This window comes from Phodopus roborovskii, unplaced genomic scaffold (assembly GCF_943737965.1).
Source record: "Phodopus roborovskii unplaced genomic scaffold, PHOROB, whole genome shotgun sequence".
Classification (NCBI taxonomy): Eukaryota; Metazoa; Chordata; class Mammalia; order Rodentia; family Cricetidae; genus Phodopus; species Phodopus roborovskii.
In genome coordinates this window covers 13,750,222-13,777,480 of record NW_026126547.1, presented here as the reverse complement: position 1 = coordinate 13,777,480, position 27,259 = coordinate 13,750,222, and the positions used below count along the sequence as shown (strand labels likewise).

At 38.5% G+C, this 27,259-nt stretch overlaps 1 protein-coding gene across 4 annotated transcripts in view; it reads right to left on the bottom strand.

Annotated features, from left to right (window-relative positions):
• Positions 1–27,259, bottom strand: part of Vps54 (VPS54 subunit of GARP complex) — a 79,648-nt gene that overhangs the window by 7,314 nt on the left and 45,075 nt on the right. For 3 of the 4 annotated variants that reach the window (XM_051200615.1, XM_051200617.1, XM_051200616.1), the window contains exons 8-20: positions 25,515–25,641; positions 24,496–24,603; positions 21,772–21,827; positions 18,988–19,084; positions 17,552–17,889; positions 15,831–15,960; positions 15,052–15,233; positions 14,351–14,463; positions 13,146–13,209; positions 11,053–11,158; positions 3,064–3,151; positions 2,449–2,570; positions 2,258–2,338 (exon numbers count right to left, since the gene is read on the bottom strand). In XM_051200615.1, the coding sequence (XP_051056572.1) occupies positions 2,258–2,338; positions 2,449–2,570; positions 3,064–3,151; positions 11,053–11,158; positions 13,146–13,209; positions 14,351–14,463; positions 15,052–15,233; positions 15,831–15,960; positions 17,552–17,889; positions 18,988–19,084; positions 21,772–21,827; positions 24,496–24,603; positions 25,515–25,641 (1,612 nt within the window). The remainder of the gene's footprint in view (positions 1–2,257; positions 2,339–2,448; positions 2,571–3,063; positions 3,152–11,052; positions 11,159–13,145; positions 13,210–14,350; positions 14,464–15,051; positions 15,234–15,830; positions 15,961–17,551; positions 17,890–18,987; positions 19,085–21,771; positions 21,828–24,495; positions 24,604–25,514; positions 25,642–27,259) is intronic. The other variant, XM_051200618.1, reaches the window with a different exon arrangement.

The window sequence follows — 27,259 nt, the reverse complement described above, 5'->3', positions numbered from 1 at the left end:
ACCTCACTAATTCTCAGTCTACCCCTTGAGATCATTTCTATTATTTCCATCTAAAGTTGGACATGGAGATTTAATTAACAATTAATTCACTGACTAGTCTGTAGCAAATATGAGACTTGATTTAGGTCTGCCTCTCTAACTCTGACACAGAATGGGTTTTTTTTAGGATTTCCAACATGTTTTCTCATGTTATCACAGAGACTTTTGTATGTTAATTTCATTGCCTTAACCTCATCTATCTTTAAAAACAAATTTCATATGATGCAACAGCTAGAATGTTTTTTCGGCTCTTTTCTCTCTGTTGCAACCATGTTTTCCACAACAGTAAAAGCTCTAACACATGCAGTCATGGTATATTGTTAATGATGTAATAAAACCTCCTAAGATCAGAATGCAAAGCTAGCCACAGCCATAGAAGCTGGGCAACGGTGGTACACACCTTTAATCCCAGGACTCAGGAGACAGAGGCAGATGGATCTCTGTGAGTTCAAGGCCACCCAGAGCTACATGAAAGTGAATCAGTCCAAAAGAGAAACAGAGGTCACACCTTTAATCCCAGCACTAGAGAGGTATATAAGATAGGAGCAGGGCATTCAGTAGTCAGGCTTTGGCAATTAAGTCTCTAGCCATGTTAGGTCAGGATTGCCCCAGCCCTGGTAGAGGTGAGAGCTCTCTGGTGGCTTGTTTGCTTTGCTTGTCTATCTTTAGCTTGAACCCCGGATCTGTCCCTGGGTTTCTATTATTTGTGCTACACAATTCCCTACTCACAATGTTTCACAAATGCTTCTTGTTGCTGAAGTTGCTGTATGTTTCCCTACTAGGCTCTTTACTATTGAGGACCAGATGGAAGACCGGTCCACTCTGTGTTACCCTGTTACCCAGCACAATGGTTTGCATGAATAAGTGATTAAGTATGATACTAATTAGAATAGCTGTCAAGATATTTTCAACACAAGAAATGTATCCTTATTAGCTTCTTAAAGTAGCCTAAATTATATTTCAGGCAAGAAAATGAAAAGCTAAAAACTAAAAGACAAACCCAAACAAATCCTTTCTCTTATTTTAGTATGAATTAAAAAAAAAAAAAAGATCAAACTTGAGGGCAACACATGAAAGCAGGTAAGTCCACCAGTGAGTGGCAAAGGCAGACATGCTAACACAGGAATGCAACATGTCAGGTGCGATCCGTGGGAAGTGACCACGAGAGGGCATCTGCTGCTCTAAGACCTGACCACATTCTCTAAGACAGTGATATCAAAGCAACAAAACAAAAACGTGGAGGGGAATGCTCTAGTTTATTAAAACAAAGCAAAACAAAAAAACTTAAGAGACACAATCTGCAAATATAATGAACAGATCACACTTACAAAGAAGTTTCTATCCAAACAAATCACAGTAAAAGGTATGCTGAGTCAACTGGTTCAGTCCCAAACACAGGAAGAGTCAGCAGATGACACTGACGTTACTGGTAACATGGGGGGGGGGGGATAACTGTAGTATTCTTATGGAAGCCTGATCCTTTAAGATTTTATTTGTGTGAGAGGGTGGATGTGCAATTGTTGATGAGTGACTGCAAGTGGAGGGCAGGGGACACCTCTGTGATATTCCTCAAGTGCCATCCACCTAAGACAACATTTCTCTATGGCCTGGAAGTCACTAAGATGACTGAGCTGGCTGGCCAGCAAACCCCAGGCATTCACCTGTCCTCACCTACCCTGAGCAGGGACCCCAAGCATTGCCACCATGCTTCCCTCTTTAAAAGACAAACAAGAAACCGGTAGGTGGTGTGTGTAAGGAAAGCACTTCACTGACTGAGCTATCTCCCTAGCCCTTCTTCTTGGTTAAAGAATACCGTCCTGCTTCAAATTTAATGTAACGTATTTTAATAAAAAGAAAATATCAGTACCTTATGGTGGAGCGTCAGTGAACAAACATGACACCCTAGGTATAGCTATCATCCCTGTCTTTTATCTCTTTACTCCCCTAGGCCATTTGGAAGATGAATATCAACTATGTAAAATTTGAACATTCTATTGTGCTATTCTCTAAACTGAGGGATATGATTTGCTATACCACTAAAGGGCCCTAAGACATGACAATAATTTCCTGGGGAAAAAAAAGTTAAAATTTTGACCTTCCTTGTATTTACCACCTAGATTCTCTTACCATGTCCTTATATATCTAGAATTCTCTAAAAAATGGAAAGTCACAATGCCTTAGGCTTATGCAAAGCTTAATCATTTATAAGAATCATTACCTTTGACAATAGCTTATCAAACAGGCTGTCCATTATCGCTACAAGCTTGGCTGATATTTCAGCTATATGGTCATGGTAATCCTGTAATGAGAAATAATACTGTATTTTAAAGTATCCTAAGATATATTTCCAAAATACCTAACAATTAAAGAATGCATTTGTGAAACTCCCCTAGAAAACGGGGGAAGTACCTTGGTGATATGATCAAAATGCCTGAGCATGCTCCATTGCTTAGGGGGCAGTCGAGCCTCAAAGTGAGCCCGGATCACAGGAATGTAGTGCACAATCAACTGCAAACACCGCGAAGAAAGAGCTGAGGTTGGGGCAGACACATAATGGAGAAACAAAGACTTTAGTTAGTTTTAATTATTATCAAAGTCAGTGAAAACTTTCACACTAATTTCATACGGATTGCAGTTTACTTCACAAATGAAAAGCACCATGGCAGAAAGCAATATATTTCATTTTGCACAAGAAAATAATTTGGCAGTGAACATGTTACTTTCCCACTGCACCCATAAGCAGCCTGAGGACACTGGCACAGCTGGTTCTTTTCCCAAAATACTTTTTAATGCATATTTCCCGAAGTACTTCCACACTAAAATTTTAACTTTAGAAAGTGATACATCTTCCATAGGACTTGGAACAGTGGAAACACACACACCATCACACATAAAAGGCTAATGTGGCACCTGCCACTTTTACAGGCTCTTGTCCAAGCCATACAAACATCAGTCATAAAAACATGATACAAAAGTGACAGCAATCTAACAGCTCAGTATGGGAATTAAATGAAGAATTCATACCCAAATTTTTTGTAGTAATTGTTTTTAGTCCAACAACTTGCAATGCACCGGCTCCAAGAACTAACTGGCAACTTCTTGAGTTGAAGTACTAACAAAGGAAGAAGGAAAGTAATCATTTTGAACAGTTGATTAAAGTGCTAACTGCCCCACAGACACAAATACACTCTTACCCTGCTCACCCTCTCATCACAAACCATGGATTCCTGTTTTAGTCTGTCTGTCTGTCTGTCTCTCTGAAACAGGTCTCATTCTGTGGTTGGTACATGCTGACCTGAACTCACTACAGAAGTCAGGCTGGCAATTCTCCTGCCTCAGCCTCCGAGGTGCTGAGATTAGAGGAATGATTCACTACAATGGCTTGATGAATTTTATAGTAAAAGCAATTAATCCATTTATGCATTAATGAAAATGGGGAAGGATAGGTATACTCGATATTAACTTCTGGTGGGGAAAAACACTGAAATCTAAAAATCAATATTTTGGAAATTAATCTCTAATTTACAAGAGCAGTTCAGTTTCAATCACTCTTTTTTGTTAAAGATCCATTATTGTATGTGTTTGTTTGAGTGTTTTGCTTGCAATTATATGTGTGCCCCATGCACATGCTTGGGATCTACATAGATCAGAAGGAGGCATTGAATCTCCAGAACTGGAATTTCAGATAGCTGTGAGCCACAGTATGGGTTCTGGAATCTTCATCAAGAAGAGCAAGTGCCCGTAACCACTGAGCCATCTTTCTAGCTCTAGTTTCCATCACTCTTCATCAAAGTCCTTTGTTTTTCTGTTCATGTGTGTTCACATATATATGGTGCCTCCTGGTCCATCCTGTTTTTATGTGAGTGCTGGGGACTCAAACTCTGGTTCTCACAGTTGCACAGCAAAGGGTTTTCTCCACTGAGGTCACTGGTGGACACTCTGCCCTCCTCCCTCCTGTGAAACCCTTCAGACCCCTAGCCTATCTCCATTCCAAAGTGACAGCACTCGATACCCAGGACATTTTACCTGGAACCCCAGTAGCCACGCCTATCAAGTCCACAGAAAAATTTCTGCCAGACAACACACAGCACTGCACTTTCCTGAAGCCAAGGAACAAAACACCCATCCAACAAAGACAAGATCAGATATCCACACCTAGACCTATAAGCATCCTGTGCTCAGATGCCTAGATGCCAGTGTGAAACACAGTCAATAACAAATAGGTAGAACAATTATGTCTCCACTAGAGCTCAGAACCCCCTACAGCAGGCTCTGAATATCCCAACATAGCCAAAGCACAAGATAAAGACCTAAAAACACCCTGTGAGGAGATGATAGATTCTTAAAGAGGAGATGAATTAATCCCTTAAAGAGATCCAGAAAAACACAAATAGTAAAAAGAGATGAATAAAACAGTTCAAGACCTGAAAATGGAAACTGGATCAATAAAGAAAATCCAAACTGAGGGAGCTCTGGAAGTGAGAAATTCCAACAGGAACTATGGACGAGAAAATAAATCTCAGGCACTGAGACACAACAGAAGGAATGCATACATCAGTCAAAGGCAATGTTCTATCTAAAACATTCCTGGCACAAAATATCTAGGAAATCTGAGATACTACGACAAGACCAAATCCAATAATAATAGAAATAGAGGAAGGACAAATAATCCAGCTCAAAGGCCCAGAATATATTTTCAACAAAATCATAAAGACAAATTTCCCTAACCTAAACAAGGAAATGCCTATGAAGGTACAAGAGACATACAGAACACCAAATAGACTAGATCAGAAAAGAAAGTCCCCTTGGCATGCAATAGTCAGAGCATTAAATATATAGAACAAAGCAAGAATATTAAAAGCTGCAAGGGACAAACATCAAGCAACATATAAAAACAGACCTATTAGAATTATACCTGAGCCGGGCATCTGTGGCACACACGCCTTTAATCCCAGCACTCAGGAGGCAGAGGCAGGCGATCTCTGTGAGTTCGAGACCAGCCTGGTCTACAGAGCGAGTTCCAGGATAGCCTCCACAGCTACAGAGAAACCCTGCCTCAAAAAAAAAAAAAAAAAAAAAAAAAAAAAATTACACCTGACTTCTCAATGAGATTCTAAGAGCCAGAAGAGACTAACTAGACAGATGTGCTGCAGACTCTAAAAGACCATAGATGCCAGCCCAGACTACTATACCCAACAAAAATTTTCAATCCCCATACACAGAAAAAAATATGACAGTCCATGATAAAGTCAAATTTAAGCAATATTTACCTATAAATCCATCCCTTCAGAAAGTACTAGCAAGAAAATTCTAACCTAAGGAGATAAATTACAACCCCAAAACATCAGGAATCTCAGAGCAGCAAAATCAAAAGAAGGGAAACACACACACAACCACCACCACCACCATCACAAAGTAACAGGAATCAACAATCATTGGTCATCGATATTTCTCAATAGCAAAAGACTCCAGTCCCCAGTAAAAAGAGACAGGCTAACAGATGTGAAAACAGGATCTATCCTTCTGCTGCATCCAAGAAACACAACTCAACATCAGAGATAGGTATTAACTCAAGGTAAAGGGTTGGAAAAAGATACGCTAAGCAAACAGATTTAAAATATCTAACAAAATGGATTTCAAAACAAAACTAAACAGAAGAGATAGGAGGAACACTATATACTCAAAGGAAAACTCCATCAAGATAACATTTCAATTCTTAACATCTATGCTAACACAAGGGCACCCAATTTCGTAAAAAGAAACACTACTACAGTTTAAATCACATATTGACCCTCACACACTGATAGTGGGAGATTTCAGTACCCCACTGTCACCAATGGACATGTCATCCAGACAGAAACAAAACAGAAATAATGAAAGTAACAGATGTTACAAGCCAATTGACCTAACAGATATCTACAAAACATTTCACACAAACACAAAAGAACAGACTTTCTTCACAGCACCTTACAAAACATTTTCCCAAAACTGACGACATACTCAGTCACAAAGCAAGTCTCAACAGGTACAAGAAAACTGATTTAATTCCCTGAATCCTAATAGGCCACTACAGATTAAAGATGGATATCAACAACAGAAACAAACAAAACAAAACAAACAACAACAACAAAAAAACAAATTTACAAATTCATGGAACCTGAACAACTCTCTACCGAATGAAAAATGGGTCAGGACAGAAAATAAGAAAGAAATGAAAGATTTTCTACAATTGAATGAAAATGAATACATAGCACACCCAAACTTAGACAATAAAAGCAGTTCTAAGAAGCAAGTTCACAGCACTAAGTGACTTCATAAAGAAATTGGAGATCTCATACTAGCAACTTAACAGCACACTTCAAAGCTCTAGAACAAAAAGAAGCAAACATACCCAAAAGGAGTGGATAGCAAGAAATAATCAAACTTAGGGATGAACTCAATAAAAACAGAAATAAAGAGAATACAAAGAGTCAATGTAACAAATTGGTTCTTAAAGATAAAAAAATCAGTAAGACTAACAAACACTTATACAAGTTAACTAAAAAGTAGAAAGAGAATATCCTTTAACAAAATCAGAAATGAAAGGGGGTCATAGCAACAGAAACTGAGGAAATCCAGAGAATAGTAAGGGTCTACTTGAAAAACCTATACTGCACCAAATTGGAAAATCTAAAAGAAATGGATAATAGTCTCAATACATACCACCTACCAAAGTTAAATCAAGATCAGATAAGCAGTTTAAATCTACCTATAATCCCTAGTGTAATAGAAGCAGTCATTAAAATTCCCCAAACAAAAAACAAACAAACAAACAAACAAAAACAAAAACAAAAACAAAAAAAAAACAGGCAAGCCCAGGGCCAGATGATTTTAGAACAGAATTCTATCAGACAATATTCCTCTAATTTTTTTTCACAAAATTGAAACAGAAGAACCACTGTCCAATTCATAAAACTGAAGCTACAGTTACCCTAATTACCCAAACCACATAAAGACTCAACAAAGAAAATTACAGACCTTTCCCTTATGAACATAGATGTAAAAAATAACAATAAAATACTTCCAAACCAAATCTGAGAACAAATAAAAAAGATCATCCACTAAGATCAACCAGGCTTCATCCCAGAGATGCTGGGATGGTTCAATATACAAAAATCAATAAATATAATTCATCATATAAACAAACTCAAAGACAAAAAACACATGATCATCTCCTTAGATGCAGAAAAGGCCTTTGACAAAATCCAACACCCCTTCTAGATAAAAGCCCTGGAGAGATTAGGGACACAAGAAAAACCTCATATAATAAAAGTAGTTTTTTAAATATCAAATAAAGTAATCACACAGTAAACATCAACTTAAATTTCAATGTAATCCCTAACAACATCCACATACACCTTGAAAGGACAATTCTCATCTTCATATGAAAAAAAAAAAGAAAATCAACCAAAAAACTAAAAAACAAACAAACAAAAAGAAAACCCCCAAAACAGGAAAGCTGAAACAATCCAGAATAATAAAAGAACTTCCACACACCTATGAACACCTGACTTTTTTTTTTTTTTTTTTTTTTAATTAAGAAGCCATAAATACACACTGGAAAAAAAAAATGACAGCATCATCCACAAATGGCTCTTGGTCAAACTTGGATATTCTGCAGGTAAAAGAATGCAAATAGATCCATATTTATTTATCAACCTGCATAAAACTCAAACTCCAAGTGGATCAAAGACCTCCACATAAAACCACATAAAAACACTAAATCTGACAGAAGAGAAAGTGGGGACCAGCCCTGAACTCACTGGCAAAGGAGATGACTTTCCAAAACACAGCATTCTTAGTGCAGGCACTAAGAGCAACAGTTATGAAACTGAAAAGTCTTTGTAAAGCAAAAGACACCATCATTCCCACAAAGTCATAGCCTACATTCTGTGAAAAGATTTTTTTTACTAACTCTACATCCAATAGAGGACTAATTTAAAGAACTCAAGGAACCAGATATCAAAAAGACAAAAAATTCCAATTAAAAAATGGGGGACAGATCTAAACAGAAATTCTCCACAGAGAAATCTTAAATGGCCAACAAACATTTAAAAGAAATGTTCAACATCCTTAACCACCAAGGAAATGCAAAAACAAAAACAAACAAACAAAAAAAACAAACTACTCTGAGATTCCATCTTACAGCTGTCAGAATGGCTAAGATCAGTAACACAAGTGACAGCTCGTTGGTGAGGGTGTGGAACAAGGGCAACACTCATCCCTTGCTGGTGAGAGTACAAACTTGGACACCCACTTTGGAAATCAGTATGGCAGTTCCTCAGAAAGATGGAATCCAACTATGCCACTCTTGGGCATATACCCAAAGAACACTTCATCCTACCACAGAGACACTTGCTCAACAGTGTTCATTGCTGCTCTATTCATAATGGCCAGAAATCAGAAACAGACCGGATGTCCCTCAGAAGAATGGATAATGAAAATGTGGTACATTTACACATCATGACATTTGCAGGCAAATGGAGAGAACTAGAAAAAGTCATCCTGAGTGAGGTAACCCTGACCCAGAAAGACAAACATGGAATGTGCTCACTTATAAATGGATATTAACTGTTAAATAAATGATAACCAAGCTACAATCCACAGACCTAGAGAGGTTATGTATTGAAAAAGGGACTGGAGAAACACATGGATTCCCTTGGGAGGGGAAAGCAGAGTGGATTTTATGGGTGGACCTGGGGGTAGGAGGACTGGAACAGGAAAGTGAGGGTGGGGATAGGGTTGAGGGAGGAAACACAGGTAGAGACAGCTATAACTGAGGGGGCATTAGAGGTGCAGTAAGAAACCTAGTGCAGTGCAAACTTCCTATACTACATGAAAATGATCCTAATTGAGTTTCTAAATAAAAAAGGATATGGAGTCCCAACTGGTCAACTCGTCACCAAGTGAAGCTCCTAGTACAGTACTGGCACTGGGTTACATCCAATTGGGTTATTAGCCCAAAGGGTGCCATGGAAATTCTTAAACAACCCAGACCGATGTCAAGGCAATAGGTTGCTCCCAACAAACTGACAGTGAGACCCCATTGCTGAAGACAACACCTATACAACCCATTGAACATGAAGAGGTCAAGTTGGTGCCTACATAGAGCCCTCACTCCTACATTCTAGTGTCTTTGGTATAGGAAGATATTCTGCAGGCTACTAAAAGAGAAAAGTAAACACCAATCCAACCACAAACCCTTTGATCTACAATGCTGTCTTGCTTGCAAAATGTACTACGGCAATGGTGGCACAAAGCTTGGGAAGTAACCAACCGATGTCTGATTTGTCCTAAGGCAAATGAGACCTATACCTGACACTTTGGGATCCAAAAGCCAGAAAATAGAAAGCCCAGAGACCTAAGGCAAAAACAAATACTATGGGTCTTTAAAAACAAACAAAAATAAAAAGTTATGCTAGCTAAACATGTTTTGGGCTATACCCATACAAAGCTTTATTCAGCCATCATCAGAGAAGCTTCCTCCTGCATTAGATGGAAACAAATACAGAGACCCACAGCTAGACATTACAAAGAGAGACGTTAGAACACACAACTCTATGGGAGGTCTCCATCAAATTCCTCCTCTTGGACCTCAGGGAACCTTTGGAAGAGAAGCCTGGAAGAGTTTAAGAGGCAGAGGGGAAGGAGAACACCAGGAGAACTAGGCCCCTGAATCAACTGTGCAAAAGCTCATAGGAACTCACAGACTGAAGCAGCAAGGGTCTGCACAGGCCCTCTGTGTATATATTTAGCTTTCGCTTTAGTGTTTTTAAAGACTCCTGAGAGTGCACAGGTAGGTCTCTGATTCTTGTGACTCTTTTTCCTCTGTTGGTTTACCTTGCCCAATTTCAATGTGCTGATTTTTTGTTTTATCTTATATTTTATTTTGTTGTATTTTGTTACTATGTCTTAAAAGCCTGTTCTTTTCTAATGAGAGACAAAAAGAGAGTGGATCCGGATGGGAAGAGAGGTGGAAAGGAAGTGGACAGAGTAGAGGGAGGGGAAACTATAATCAGGATATATTATATGAGAAAAGGATCTATTTCCAATAAAAGTGAGTAGAAAGCTTTTGTTATACTAGCACATAAGAACACTCACTCATATGAAATAGCTGAAATCATCCCCATTTCACTACATTAATGGCTGTGGAAGAACGATGCTAAGGACAATCTGACTTGAGTGAGATGAAGCTTCAGTGAGCTCCTGCCAAGCACTAGAAAGCAGTTCAGGTTCCCATGTGAAGGAGCTGGGTCATGTTCAATCTCCAGGGTCACTAACAGCTCTGTGGATGTGAGGCCATGTGAGCATACATATGTGCACATGTTGTCGTAGTTTGATGGAGGGCCCACCACCCAGCTCCCAAATAACTCACACACGGAGTCTTATTCTTACTTATGAATGCCTGGCCTTAGCTTGGTTTGTTTTTAGACAGCTTTTCTTAAATTACCTTTTCCCTCTGGGCATTTTCCTTTTCTTACTTCTGCAATCTTGCTTTTACTCTGTGGTTGGCCGGGTGGCCGGATGGCCGGGTGGCTGGCCCCTGACATCCTCCTTTCCTTGTTCTCTCACTGCTTTTCTCTTCCTTATTGCTCCTCTATTTATTCTCTCTGCCTGCCAGCCCCACCTCCTATCCCTGCTCCTGCCTCGCTATTGGCTGTTCAGTTCTTTATTAGGGGACCATCAAGTGTTTTAGACAAGCAAAGAATCACAGGTTCACATAGTTAACAAATGCAGCATAAACAAGAGCCACACACCTTAAAATAATATTCTACCACTTGCACACATGAGCATATGTGCACACACTGAATAAAAATGGAGTAGACAGAAGCATGCTGCCCCTGTTGAATAAAACCATGACCAGAATCACAAGACTCCTACCCTAAAAATAACTTAGAAGTTAAAGATTAGTTACACTCTAATGAGTGAACTCTTCCAACAATTTTTCAAATAAATGGGAAAAGCTGTACATACCTTCAACAAATCTGTCAGGCGAGTGAGCATGTCAGTGGTGACAGATGGGATGTTATCCACACATTGGCAATATTCAAGGATGATTCTAATTAACAGCAAAACAGTTCTAGAAGGAAAGAATAACCCAAAGACTCTCAGCAAGAAAAGTCAAATAACTAGTTCAAAACATCTACAGAGATATACCAACCTGGGTAGCTAGGTAACGTCAGAGTCAGAGACAAGACACTAATGATGAATATGAATATCGCATCAAGCTTTGTGATGTAGAAACACCATTCTCTGTGAGGCATTTTTTAAAGACTTGTTTTGATAATACATCTATGAGTATTTTGCTTTCATGTATGGCTGTGCAACACATGTGTGCAGTGCTCACTGAGGCCAGAAGAGGGTTCTGAATTCCCTGGAGTGTAGCTGAAGCTACAGACAGCTGCTAGTCACCATGGGTTGTTGGGAACTGGACCTGAGCTCTCTGCAAAAGTAACAAGGGCCCTTAACTGCTGAGAATCTTCTCGGCCCCTCTATACGGCAATTTTAAGCAAATCACTACCATAAACAAGTACTCCCTTTGCTGGGCAAATCAGAAACACTGAGAAAAAGACTAGCCAGTGGTTCTGCTCACTCATGTAAACAGTCCTCAATTATAGTTCTTCAATTAATGAAAGATTTTCTTAGTGAGATGAAAAAGAATTTACAATGCTCTAAGAACATAATGTCCTAGGAAGTTTACTGAGTAGTCACCAAAAAAAAAAGAGAGAGAGAGAGAGAGAGAGAAATTATCAGTTTAATATCAGGACATGTCATAGTAGAAAAGACATTAGTGGATGTTAAGTACACCTGAAATTAAGTGGGGGAGGGGAGTTGACTTATTGTATGACATCTAAATTCATTCAGCTGTTCATAAATGAGAAAGCCATGTTAAATAATCCTTAATGCTTTATAAAAAAAAAAAAAGTCTGCAAGATATTAAGAACTAAAATTCAATAGGAGCATCTAGCCTTTTAAACTCATTTGGGAGGCCATATATACGCCTCACGCCTACTGTAGAGTCTGTTCTTTGTCGCATGAGTCCACTGTATATCTTTACAATCTTCCTCAGAAAATACATCAGTCCCCTGTAGGTAGGAAGTTAGTCTTTTTGGCTCTTTTTCCTAAAGAGCCAAGAAATTAGCCAAGGGGGACCATTTTGATTAAGTATATGAAATGCAACTTGATAACAAATCAATAAAGAAAGGAATGACACTTCAATTGGAGGGGTGAGATTCCAGGGGGTTGAAAACAACGTTGCCCTCCCAGAGGCAAGCAAGGGGCACAGCAGGCAGAGAGGAGTGTTGCTGTTAAACTGTTTCAGCAACTTGAGAGACACTGAGATGCTTCCAGGCCATACACCCTCTACCCAGCTGCCACAGTGCTAAAAAACTAGACATTGGAAGTCAGTAATTGCCTCACAACCCAATTCCACCACCCAATCGGAGAGACCATTCTACTGGAGACACCGTGGTGATAAGGCATTTAGTTTCTTTATGGAGGGGGCAGCTATTTCAGAAAACAGTGACAAGAAGCAAAAACAATACTTAAATTGCTCAATGATTTAAAGATGATTGTGAGCTTAAAATTTCATAAAAGATATGCAGTACAAATTATGGTATATTTCCAGTTAACTTGAACAAGAGAAATATTTACTGACAAAGAGCAAAAGACCTAACGTCTACAATGGCAGTGGTGAGGTGTGCTAAATGACACACCGAATGGCAATAACTTTATAGGTAGAACTGTTTGTGTTTTGACTAAAACTACTATGGCATACTACACACCAAGAAACGATAGAGGAAAAAAGGCAGCAAGAGCCTGGTAATAATGGTACCAAGTAGTTACTACATGGGCCTTGGGCTGCTTTAAACTACACTTCCTGTTTCATGAGAAAATCAGGGTATTTCTGTGAAGCCAGTGTAGTCCCTGATGGAACAACGGAAAATAAAAGAAGCATAAAATTTCCCTTAAATGGTTTGTAGTTTTTAACATTGTGGCTCCAAAATTTGCAATTCACTCCAAGGGAGAGCTAGAAGGCAGTTTCAAAGAAAAATGTGCTAACTCACCCAACAACAGCATACTGGTGTCCCTCAACAACAAGAACTTCAGCTGGCTTCCTTTCTTCTGTAGCTATAAAATAAAGCAAAAACAAAGATAGGGGACAAGATGAAACAAATTACTGGAAAAAAAGATGAAAATGATAACTCCTGGTTAGATCCCAGAACTATCTCATTTCTGAAACAAAACTTACTGTATCTTGGGACTGTACAGGAAGTACCCTGGGTTTAAGAATTAGATTTAGAGATCTGAGTCCCATTATTTCAACTATTGGCTGTATGACCCTGGGCCAATGACACAATTTCCTTGCAGTTAAACTATCTGTCTCTCAGGGTAGTTGGAATGACAGGAATAATGAATGATTATAAACTGCCTATCCTCTGGCCTGGGACATAAGATATTAGTAAGTCATTGTTTTTAAGTCATAATTAGTTCAGAGGCAGAACTAGCATTTTACCTGGCTACTTTTCATTATTAACATTAACCTTTAAAGATTTCAACCCAGAAATTAAATTTCAGCATGTGATATTTCTTATCACTGGGAAACAAAATTCAGCATTTTGAGGTAAGAAGAAAAATAAATTAGGTCACTGTCCTGGGTCAGCCAAATTAATTAGCTTAACAAAGGCATATTGTTGCACTTTCCCTAAGTTTCAAGTTTCTCAACACTGAGACAAAAAATCCTTACTTCCTCTTTTCTCTCAGGCAAAGAAAGTAAGTTCTAATCACAATTCGACTTGCATGTAGTCTGTTTTGTGGTGGCAAGCAGAGCAGATGAGAGGAAGGGCCTGCTGTCAGTCTGCCTGTGTCTGAATCCTTGCTCTTCCACTTCCTACCGCTGCAACTCTAAACTTATTTGCATAACTTTGCTTGTTAAACAGCCTAGTTTGCAAAACATCACTGATATAATATCTGTAAACTTCCTATAACAACAATATTAGATATCAGTTACCCTTCACTTTTCTGGTGCCTATCTCAGTACCTAGTAAGTCAGTGAATAGTGAATACACAATGGATAGAGGCATGACAACCCAAGATCCCTAGTCATAAGGATTGGTAATTGCGAACAGAATTCTAACAGCATAAACTCATGTTTGGAAAGAAAACCATTTTGTTTGCATGAAGTGGAATTGATAGACTATAAGCTGTTTGGGGATAGACATGACTCCCTGGTCATCAATATAAGGAGCAGTGTGTGAAAGACTACACATACCCACTGTTTTTTTTTCAGGTAAAGCAATCTTGCCATCTGCTATTGAATCAACAAGATCCTGAAATTCTGCAGGAACATCAGCTTGCTTCCAACGCTCGTTGTCTAAGAGGAGGCTGTTCAAAAGTGAAAAGGAGCTTTAATTCTAACATTCTCCTTAGTTAAAACAAAAGGAAGATGTCCAGCAACTTGGCAGTGCTGAATGTCATGATAAACCAGACGGACCCATCCACTATGAGAACTAGTACTTTTTCAAAGTATTTTCTGTCTCTTAGCCTAAGCAAAGTCAGCAAAGAAAACAATTTAGTCAAACGACTGAGAGACATCAAGTAATAAGACTTCAACAGAAATGAATATTTTCATTTTACATCCTGACCAGTTTCCCCTTCCTTCTCTCCTCCTAGTTCCCCCCAACACCCTTCCTGTGTCTGCTAGCCCCCTCAACCCACTCCTGGTTCTGTTCAGAAAGGGGCAGGCCTCCCGAGGGTATTAGCAAAGCATGGTGTATCAAGTTGTGGTAAGACTAAACACCTCCCCTTGTATTAAGGCTGGGCAGAAATAAATACTTTAATTCCATCTGAAAAGCCAAACCGTGTGATCTTACTTGTGTACTCTGAGGAATTTTGCCTGTCACTCAGCTACATTTTGTTTTAAAATGTAAGTGCTCTGTAGCGGGAAGGGAAGGACAGAATGGGTGGTGCTACCTGAGCTTGGTTCTCCTTTCTTCATGAAACCTGTTCACAAACTTATTGGCTTGGCTCTGAAGGGCCCCGAGCAGTGATGTGCTCTTCCTCCCACAGATCTGCTCAGTGTCCATAATGAACGTCTCCATTAATCTTGAGAGTGTTATGAATTCTGTGGAATTTAACTTTTCAAGGAAACCATCCTAAGTTTTAAAAATCACATCATGACAAGTGTTACTGTACCACAAATATGCATGAGCTATAAAACTGACTTAACAAATGTTAATGTTCCTTTTATTTTACTAATATGCTAGGTACCATATTACTTAAATGTATAATTAAAAACAATTATTTATACTTCAAGTGAAATTTCCCAATACTTTGGATCTAAAACTTGAATACAAAAAGTTGAAGATGACTAAAGTTGGTTATCACTTTATAACATAGTAATTCAAATGAGTTATTCTGTACATTTTTTACAATGTTGGAGTTCAATTTTATTAACACCTTGTTTGTATATATGTAAAATACCATCAGATTCAAATTAATTATTAAAGTGTTATATTTTTAAATAAGCCTTTTAAACAAACCATTATTTTGAAAAGAGTGGTTTAATGGTTTTATTTAATTATCTGACACTCCAGTAGCCCCCTAGAAGACTACAGCAATAATACCATCAACTTTTCGAGTGCTAAACCTATTGAGACTTGTGACAGGGCATGGGCATTGGCAAAGGCTAACCTAGATCTTAAAGTCACATTTTGCATAAACAGAAAATCTCCAAGGCTTCATGAAAATACCTTTGCTCTTGACATGAGAAACTTGACAGCTCGATCGTGGCACATATCTGAAGCACTACACAGTAATTCCTGGATGCTGCTTGCTAATTTTCCTAGCTCCAAATCAGTTAATCTCATGTCTTCACTGACCCTGGAAATGAAATGAGACTGAGTTAGGACACGCGACAGCAGCATTCTCCACGTGATGTAGCAAAGAGCTGTCAAGTTCACATTGTGGAGACAATTCTAGGCTGTAGCAAATACTTAGTAAGTTCTAACAGTGCTTAGAGTCACTTCCTTTGTGATGCTAGTTCTAGCACGTGGCTCACACTCAGACTGGAAAGTGTAAATAATAGAGAGAAAAGGCACTGTTGTGGCTTAGGTGAGGTGGCAGCTGTGGCAGAGGGGTGCAGTGAGGGAGGTTGGTACTCTACAACAAGCAGGCTTCTTCCCATGATTATAATTTGCTCAGTGGCTGGATATTCACTGAACTTAAGCTCTAAGCACAGGGAAGTAGACAGCTAGACCACCGCCCTCCAAAAAGCTGCACCCAATAGCTGTATTTATATTTTGAGAGGAAATGTAAGATTTTCCAATTGAAATAGGTCTTATCTTCTGATTAGGCTGGATTTGAACTCACAGAGATTCACCTGCTTCTGCCACCACCAACCATGCCCCCACCACCACCACATGATGGGATTAAAGACATGAATCACCATGCCCAGTCAAGATATAAAATTTTAATAGCAATAACTGTAACTAGTAATATAAAGATAGGAACCTGAACACAGAAAAATATACTATCTAGTAACCCAGTTCAGCTATTGTTTTGGTAGGAAGGAAAAGTGTAATAAACTAATTTCAAGTAAATTGTGAGCTCTATGAGCTCTGGACCACAAGTTGATTTATGTGTCAATAACAGTACTGAGTCTTGTTATTCTTAACTATTAATTAAAGCATTATAGGTTTTGTTTTTTTCTTTTTAGACACTAGAGATGTTACAGGGATACACAGTAAACTTAAGGTTGTGGTTTATGTGGAAATAATTTAACTTAACTGCTATAGTAATTGGATTCTATAAAAGACTGTTCTACTATCTGGGATAAAGAGGCATTGTGTCTGACTGTAGACACAAAAAAAAAAAGGGGGAAGGCAAAGAAGGGAAAACATATTCAGAACTGGGTACTTGGGATAAAGGATACATTTAGAGTATTTGTACTACTATGGCAAATACTCTGTAAACCTGAAATAAATCCAAGCACATTTTTACAAATGATTTTTTAAAAGACAATGTGATCCACTGGGAAATTCATGCCTTTGAAAAATCAGATGTGTAAGTCAAACACAGATTTACTATTATAAAATAAGAACACAGAAGAACAGGGAGAGCAGAGAAAAACTGCCACAACAGTACTAGACATGGGATCCAGGAACAGTTCTGTTTATGTTATATAAATCTCCTAAGCTTTCTGGGAATCAAATACTACAGTACTGAGATAAGGACATCATAAATAATTCAAGTCCCTCACCAGTCTTAAGTCCTACAATGTCTCCACTATCTCCAAGACTCACCTCCATGCCCTCTACACATCTTCAAAAAAGTATATTTTCATAGAATTAATACAGCTTGTTAAGTTCCAAGACAAATGGGTTACATGTTAAAAACTAAGCTGAATTCTCAATCTTACTGAAACAATAAAATGGTTCAGAGTTATCATTCTCACAAAAGCAACTATACTCACAGAGCATCTATGGCTCCGGGCGTAGCAGATGCAGATGTCTGCTCCTTGCTGGATGAAGAGTCAGTACACTCTGGTTCAGACACTGAATCACTGCTACACGGCTCACTATTTGGAGATGTGTTTCTCTGAGAGGTAGTATCAGCTGCTGCAGGTGCTAGCTCACCTTCCCCGAAAGCATCACTTATGAACAAGCCCTCGTGGGTCAAATAAGCCACCTCTGAGTCCAAGGAATTGTCCTTAGCAGCATTCCTCTGCTGTGAAATCTCCTCCAGTTCTCTAGTCCTCTGGTTTTTGTCAAGAACTGAGAGAACAACACTGTGAATGACATTCAATGTTGCCTACAAAAAGAAAAGGTAGGACACGTTTTTAAAAAGACACATTTAAATACCATGAACCTAAGAGTTAATTACGTGAACACAATTATGAACATCTATGATCATAAGTGTATCAAAGTCCTATACAACTATAACAATTTTTATCAATCCTGTATTGCTCAGTAACATTGATTTGTGAAGGCAAATAGCACAAGCGACAAGTTCACTACAGCTTAGAAATCAGAGTACTTACTCTCTAACTCATTATGGGAATTCCCTACAACACACTATACATTTCACGAACCTCTTGAACATGCTGTACCAGTTTTAACCTGTCTCTCAGAGAAACTTAGTACTAGTATATACACCTGTTAGCATCCCCATGGCCTGTGCACACCGTACAGAGTGCTCCTCACCGTGACCTTTGCACACTGTACAGAGTGCTCCTCACCGTGACCTTTGCACACTGTCCTTCTCATCACTTAGGTTCTGGCACAAATGGCAGTCTTCTCAAACAGACCTTCCCTGACTCTCTACAAAGCTTTATCCAACTACACAGTGGTAGCTGTTTTGTTGTAGTTTTTGTTTTGTTTTATTTTGCTTGTTGTTTAAATCACTTATCATCTAAAGTTATCTTTTTATTTATTTGGTCTCTTTCTACTACATTGTTAGATCCGCCTCAATGTTATTCTCTTAAACAACGGTACTTGATACGGAGGAAATACTCGATAGACACTGAAAGTTAGATGAATGAAAAATAGTTCATATAAATTAATATCTTTATGAATTATTAAGATATAAGGGACTTTGACATTAATGATTGCAAATCTCATTTACATGGCTTCCTTTCTCAAGCATTTCATTTCTTTTTGGGGTGGACATGGCTCTGAGGAAGCAGAGTCTAAGTTCAAATCCAAAATCAGTGGAGGCCAAGTAACTCCAATAACCAAGACATATCAAAGACAGACTAAGGGAAATGAAAGAAACTAAAACCAAGGCTTAAAGACATCATTATGTACATAAAGGCTGACCTACATCCAAATACATTTCAGTTCTATGAGTTCTGTCCAGAAAGCGGATTGAATTTCAGAGATATTCCAGGCAACCAATGTGTAAGCTTACCTTAACTCTTTGTAGGAAAACTGTAAACTTAGAGAAAATATCCTTTAACAGGTCAATCCACTGGGGAAAATTCAACATTCTCATTTGATCTGCAAGCCTGTAAAAAAATATAAACAAGAATAACTGGACCAATATGGTAACATCTATAAGATGAAAGGAAAGATACTAAATATTAATTACAAAAAAACAAAGTGCTATTCATCTAGAGCCCTACCTAAATTCATGACCTCCCAAGCTTAAGAGGTCAGTTACCATACTCTCCCTGTATGATCAAGTACACCAGGAAATAGTCCTTATACTACCACAACCCCATGTGAGAATGTCTTGTGACCTCTGAAGAAATAAACTATAGACTGATGATAGACTGACATTAGCTAACAGTAAGGATCTCTTGAGGAATTATGATACAAGCTTCCCTCAATTTCATAATCTAATTTTCCAACTATAAATTTACAAATAACTTTCCCACCAACAAGAAGCAGGACAGCCTATGGCATGGACTCTGGGCAGTACCAAATGAGCTCAAAACCCCAGCTGTTTAATGCAACTGTGGCTGCACATCTCTGCCAAGTGACCCAGCCTTCAATTTAACATGGAGAAAACATACGTTTCTTATACAATTCTAAACATTAAAGAAATTGACAGAAAATGCTATCAGCAACACACGGTACATTTAAGAAATGCTATCAGCCAACATTACTTCCAATAGTTGCTCTCAATAACTTCCAAAATGAAACACATTAATACAAAACAGAATCCCCTAAGATTTATAGAGCTAAAGTAACTTATTACTCTATATTTCCAGTGAATGCTGCTATAACCATGAGCTTATTCCCCCAGTCCCCCCAAAAATGTTCGTGTACTGGCTACCAGGAAGTTCTCTATGTAAGTTGAAAATTTCCTTACAGAATGTCTTAAACAGAGTTTTTATTGCTGTGAGAGAACACCATGACCACAAACATGGGGAGGAAAGGGTTTATTTTAGCTTACAACTCTCAGGTCTCACTCCTTTGCTGGGGGAACTCAGGTGGGGAACTCAAGGCAGGAACCTGAAAGCAGGAGCTGATGCAGAGGCCATGGAGGGAAGGGGGGCTGCTTGCTGGCTTGTTCTCCATGAAGTCTTGGCTGGCACAGCACCAAGGACCCCCCAACCAGGTCAGGGGTGGTGCCATCCAGTGGCCTGGAACCTCCCATATTAGTTGATAAATTCTTCAGACTTGCCCATACTCCTCCCCACCCCCCACTCCCGAGACAGGGTTTCTCTGTGTAGCTTTGTAGACCAAGTTGGCCTTGAACTCCCAGAGATCCGACTGCCTTTGCACTAAAAGTGTGCACTGCACCACCACTGCCTGCCTTGCCTACAGGCCCATCTTATGAACTCATTTTCTCAACTCAGAGTCCCTTTTCCCAAATGACTTTAATTTATGTCAAGTTGACAAAACTAGCCTGCATAAGAGCAAGAGAATAAGTCACTGTTTTCCTGAGTTTTCTAAAACTTTCTAAAGCCCATGACTGTCTCCCAGCAGTTCCTCCTTGACAGCAGGTGCTCTAACCAACTGTGTGTGAACTGCTAACACTCCACATCTCCATTCTGGGGGTTTGGCCAGAGAACCATACAAACAAACTATCCATATCAGTGTTTGTATCTTTGGCAAGATAAGATTTAGATACCTAAAGAAATGAGAAATTCAGTCATAAAATACTATCCTCAAAAAGAATGAATTGCAAGATTAAAACAAAAAAGTATAGACACAGGCAATTCAAAATTAAATATCCAAACTCCCCAAAGCCTTCTAGAAGCTTGATTATAGAGCTAAATAATTTAAACCTAATACTTGCTACCCCCACTATAATAAATTATTTTCAATTCCCTCCCACTTTTTATCAATCCTCAATTCCCCTTCTACGCTCAACTTTGCCCTGAAAAGCCAACCTGCAGTGCCTGGTCAAAGATGAGTCCTTATGAAGACTAGAAATAGCAAAGGTATAACAGCCAACTCTCTATCTACAACTTTATACTTTTGGTATATTACCTGTATTCAAATACAGTAAATACTAAATGAAAATCTACTCCCTGGAAAATTCCCAAAATAAACAATGTATCACCACAGTGATTATCACCACTGGGAGTAGTAAGGCCTCTCCACCTTGGATTAGACTCACTCCTTTGCTCAATGTATCCATGCTGCATATACTACCTGCCCAATAATAACTTAGTAACAACCTCAGCTAACAACAGATCAACTGTGTAAGCATCAGTGCTTTTCTTCAAGTATCCTTTATTTTACTTACTAGTAGGCAGAAAGCACAAGACCAAGGACCTAAAGAAGGCAGCAGGGTGTAAACCACCAGAGACAAGATTAAAGCCCATAGTCAGTAGCAAGGATAGAAGGCACATAAGAAAACACGGGGTTTATGAGGCCCTCCTGTCTGTGGTCACAGGCATTCACAGGGAGTTCTAAACACACTCCTAAACGCTGAGGGGTGGACTATGGTACCTTCTCCTCCAGTTCCCTCCCTCAAGAGTCACCTCAGGATTACTGTTTCCTCTATCCAAGCACACAGCTTTTATTCAAGGACAGTAACAAAATTCAAGGAATTCTGTTAAATGCTCATTTCCCTAGCTCTCAAGAGTACTTCATTATCATGCATAACTTTTTTACACCCTGGCCCAAACCTTAGTCAGCAATCGCTAGTTTAGGTCTCCTTAAAATTCTAATTTACATGTGTCTTCATTCCCCTAACTGATAAACACAAAGCTATATACTATATGTTTATACTTACTTCACAACAACATCTGTGTCTATTTCTTCTATTTGTGAAACTTTATTAATCACACGCTGCAATTTAAGAAAAAGGGTAATTTGGTTAATTGTCTTTAGAATCCCAACTAATTCATGTTTCATCTGTATGTTAAAAAGAACACCTTGGGGCTGGGGATGGGGGGTAGTTCAGTCAGTAAGGTACCTGTCCTCCCAATATGAATATGAGGACCTGAGCTACTTCCCAGAATCCATGTTAAAAAGCCAGGTGTGGTTTGCAACAGGCTCACTTGTCAGCCAGACTAGCCTATCAGACAATCTCCAGATTTAGTAAGAGACTGTCTCAAAACACAGGTAACTAAAGGGTAAACAACATTGTCCTCTGACCACATATGTTCACACACATGCATGGCCAACAGTCCACAAGCACCTGAAGATTCTCATACATGTGAATTAAAAGTGAAAGAACTGTGCTGTAGAGTTGGCTCGGTGGTTAAAAACACTGGCTCCTCTTCTAGAAGACCCAGGTTTGAGTCCCACACCAGCTTGGTGGCTCATAACCAGTTCTGGAGGATCTAGTGCCTTCTTCTGGCCTTCTCTGGTACCAGGCATGTATGTGATGCAAACAAAGCATTCATATAAATAATTTTTCTTATTTTCAATAAATAAAAACAAAATAACTCCTTGGCTATCACAGTCTTTTTTGTATGTATGGTACTAAGGATTAAGCATAGGGCCTCACTACAATAAATAAACACATACTCCCAGAAACCTCATACAAATTATACAGAAAGTGTAACACTTTCACACAGAGTACTATCTGCTGAACTAGAACTCACTTATTGAAACCAAATTTAAAATGCTTAGAATTCCATTATTTGCCCATTCTTCTCAAAAGTCACTATCTTTTTAACGTTTTATTTATTTCTATTTTATGTATGTAAATGTTCCCTAAATATTTGTCTGTATATACATGTATGCAGTTGCCTGCACAGACCAGAAGAGGGTGCTGGAAGCACTACAACTGAAATTAAATACACCATGAGGGTGTGCTCAAACCCTGATCCTCTGCAAGGGCTGCCAGTGCTCTTAATTGCCAAGCAAGCACTGCAGACTCAAAACGTTACTAATAGATTTCTAAAGTATGATTCATTTTGCCTGTGTCTGAATCCTACATGCACTGTCTGGCTTTTCATTGTCTATACTATTCATTTATGCAGCTATGAATAATTCATCCCATCTCATTGTGATACAGCATTTCATTGTATATATACTACAATTCTGTTATCAGTTCTATTTCCTGATGATGCAACTTAGAGTGTTGCTTGGCATATGGTGCTGCAATTTTGCTCTACTATGTTGTGTTTGAATGAATTTTCTTCAGTATTTCTGTTAGGTGAATACTTACATTCTGTACTGTAATGTGTATACAGTTAGCATTGGTAAATACTGCCAACAATTTTTCAAAATGGTTATACCCTCTTAGAAATACAGTGTTTCAACCAGTGTTCTAAGTAAAAGAGAAGGCAATTACAGGTTTTGTGTGTAAAAGAGAAGACAATTACAGGTTTTGTGTATTTTATATAAATACTGAAAACTGGCATATGTACATTCAACCTAATGGTGATTAAGCCTAATAAACATAAGTAAAATTATCTAAGTTAAAATAAGTTAAAACAAAGATCAGGGGAAACTAAAAACATGGCAGAGCTGGCAGTCTGTAGCAGAGTACTGGCCTAACATGCACAGCATAAAGCCTAGGTTCAATCCCCAGCACGAGGGGTAAAAGTCTAACTTTCTAAGCAGGGCAAAAAGGAAGTTAACGTGTACTTATAGTGGGCAGTATAAATTAGTAAAATGTTTTCAGACAACAATCTAGTTTTATGAATTAAACAACTTGAAAAATAGCCATCACTCTCTGACCAGCAAGTCTGCTTTCAGACATCAGTCTCAGAAAACCACTCTTGTGTGTGTGTGTGTGTGTGTGTGTGCGTGTGCGCGTGAGCGCGTGAATGCACACATGTGTGCATCTGGCTATGCCTGCTTGTGTGCAGGCATGGAGGCTAGAGACCATCTCGGTGTTGGTGCCATCCTCTCGAAGGCCATCCAGTTCCTTCTAGACAGGGTCACTCACTGGCCTGCACTCACTGGACTGGCTGGCCAAGCAGCCCCAGATCTTCCTGCCCCTGCGTACCCAGTAATGGGATTACAAGTGCACACTTGTGTACAATATTTTCAAATAGATTCTGAGGATCAAGCTAGAATCTCTGATGAGCCATCCCCCTAAAAACAAACAAAAATACCTTAAATATAAAAAATAAAGTAACTTTATTCTCAAGAAGTCTGTCACAGTTTTATTTACAGTATCAAACTCAAACCTTATGTATTCCATATTGAAAGGGAGACAAAATAGGTCTAACTAATACGATACTGGTTCAGTTTTACAGAACCATAAAACCGACATTTCTGAAGGTTTGCATAATAATGTGAAAAAATGTTTCTGTGGGTTCTGTAATCTGCCCAAAGTCGTATGTGCAGCAATAAAAAACCCATGTCATCCATACACAGACATTCTTGGTGCTCTTGCCTAGCAAGTTATGCGTCTCTTTTTTTCTCCATGCACACATTTTTAAACAAAACGATCAAGATTACAATTATACTGCAAATCTGACATAAAAATACATATTTGACATAAAAATAAACTTCACAAGTTTAATATCATATATCAAATAAAAATGTACAATACCTCTTTAATGATGTTCTTTGCTGTAATAATCATTTCTTCACCATAGATTTCTAAAAAATTAAGTTTTCTCTGCTTTAAAAGCCCAAATATAAGAGAGACTAATCTTTCCTATTAAAACAAAAGAAAGATACATCGTTTTATATTTGAAATTTAATTTAAAAGTAGAAATATTTATCACACGGGCTATGTCGGACCCTCAGATTTCTGCCTCCACAGTGTGCTGCTTCCAGAAGGATGGCGTGTGTCATCCCTCCCATACCAAACTAGCCATCATCAGACTTTTGGAGTCCGTGTTCTCCAACAAGCACATCCTATTCTACCACAATGGATGAAATGAAGCTGGCTGAAGGAATACTAACATGTCTTTTGTCCTCATTTTCACAGTTAGAGAATAGCCACAACACTTATCAGCAGTCAAGAGTCCCTGAAGCCCAGAAGACTGAATGCCAATCTGGACTCTGAGTGAGACGCCACCTGCTAATATGCACACCTCTTTAGACCATCAAGAGCCAGGGACTTAGGTTCTTTTTCCTTCCTTGTAGTTCTTAACAATGATCTGCACTGCAAACTTACCAGTGAGTAAAGCCTGGATATGATAAATGTACATACAAATACAAATAAAACATTCAGAATCTGGATAATCAACCACATATTCTCACATAACCATCACTTTTTACAGAAGATAAACCACAGTGACTCCCCTGCAACCCATGGAGGACACATTAAGTCACTCACCCTGCATCTCTATCTTGAATTTGGTTTGTGACCTTTAAATACATCACGTCAACTCCTTTTCCTAAGTAGCCATGATATTACTCCACTCTCTACTTCTTAGGATACTAAGCATCTATGATGCTTACTAAAGACACACAGCTACCACAGGCTCTAAAGTCTGTCAGACATAGAAACCTGAGGTAATCTGTCTCACCATGATCCGAGAAGAGTATGTTATAAACTCAAGCTGTGAAGGAAGCAGTACTAAGCAGACAATAATTGGATTGCACAGTTCAGACACATACCTCTTCTAAAACTTGACATTCACCGTCTAGTGGTCTATTTAAGTCACTGTGAGAGTAAGTAGAAAATTCTGCAATCATCATTTTATCAATCAGCTTTTCTAATTCACAAAGTTGTGACCCCAAATGCCTACCAAAAGAAGAGAAAAACATTATTCATATATATGTGTGTGTGTGTTTGTGTATACACATATATACACATACATACTACATATCCACTGAAAACCATAAATCCACTCCACTTTCTGAGAATAGACAGAGCTTTTCTAGCTGACAATGCTTTAGTAAAATGAAGCCCTTTCGTGATCAAAAGTCACTGTCATAATGTTACTTCATCTCCAGAATTCTACCTTTTTCTGTTTGTTTTTAACCTGTAAATGCTAAACAGTTTAAAAAGTTGTAGAAATCCTTACTTGATAAATTTTATAACTATTTTTTACAGATGAAATATCAAATTCTGTTCCAATTCCTTTATCGTCAACCATTTGGTAAATATCAGTGGGGTTGCCTCCTTAGCCATTCATTTATTTAGCAAACTCTAGTCCCTTGCATCTGGTAGCCCTATTCTTTTATTTAAGTAATCTAAATGTCCATAGGGACAGAATGACACAACTCAACCTGTTCATCAGCCTTCAGGTTACTAAATTCAAAAATCATCAGAGGCTGTAGAGGTGGCTCCTGGTACTGAAAGCCCTCGCTGATCCTGTAGACGACTCCCAAGTTCAGTTCCCTGAAGGTACGAGCATTACAATCATCTGTAACTCCAGTTCAGGTGGGTGGTTAAGTTCTAGGACAGTGAGGGCAAAACCCACCTATCTAAGAAACAAATAATAAATATGTCTACATTTGGGGATAATTTTTAACATTTTAAACTTAATTTCATGTTAAATATGTTAATACAACTCTTTCTAATGCATACATTGGCTTTACTTGACAAGGAGCAGCTCAGTGTCAGCAGTTGACTTCATAAAGACAAGCTGCAACAGTACAATTTTCAAAGTTAGAACAGTTGCAACTTTTAGGATGATAATGTTCTACCATAAACAGTTTGTGTTGAGTCGTGGTTTGAAACAAACCTGACATGAAATAAGAGGTTAAGTTTGTATTTTGCAATATGAAAATATCTCTTTCAGTTAATAAGAGAATTAATAGACTTCTCATAAATGCCACCAATATCTCACACAAGCACAAACTAAAATACTGCCAGAAACAAATAAAAACTACTTAGACAATTTCTCTTTGACCTAAGAATCCCACTTTTTAGACTCAGAATCACAGTTGTACTGGCAAAAGTTAAAAGTAACAGTAACAGCCATACACACAGACAGACAGACATGCATACAGACAGAAATATCGCACTACTGTAGCTAAGGAAGTGGAAGCCAAGCATGGTGGCAAACCTATCTCCCCAGCAACCAGGAGGCTGCAGCAAGAGAGCTGAGTTCAAGCCTGAGCGGTACACTGAAACCCTGTTTCAAAAAAGGGAAATGGGAAAATCCAAATACTGACAAATAAGGACCTAACTGGATAAATCACAATACAGTTTTAACCAAGGACTATACAAGTCATCATTTAACTATACTTTTTGCAGAATATTATTACAATTGTTAATTCATTGTATTGCTTTAAGGCATCTACTGAGGGTCTTGGAGTACATCCACAGATAAGGGGAGGAAAGACTATCAAAGTAGCATGTTGTATGCTAAAAATAAATGAGAAATGGTGTTGGTGTCTAAGAATCACATTTT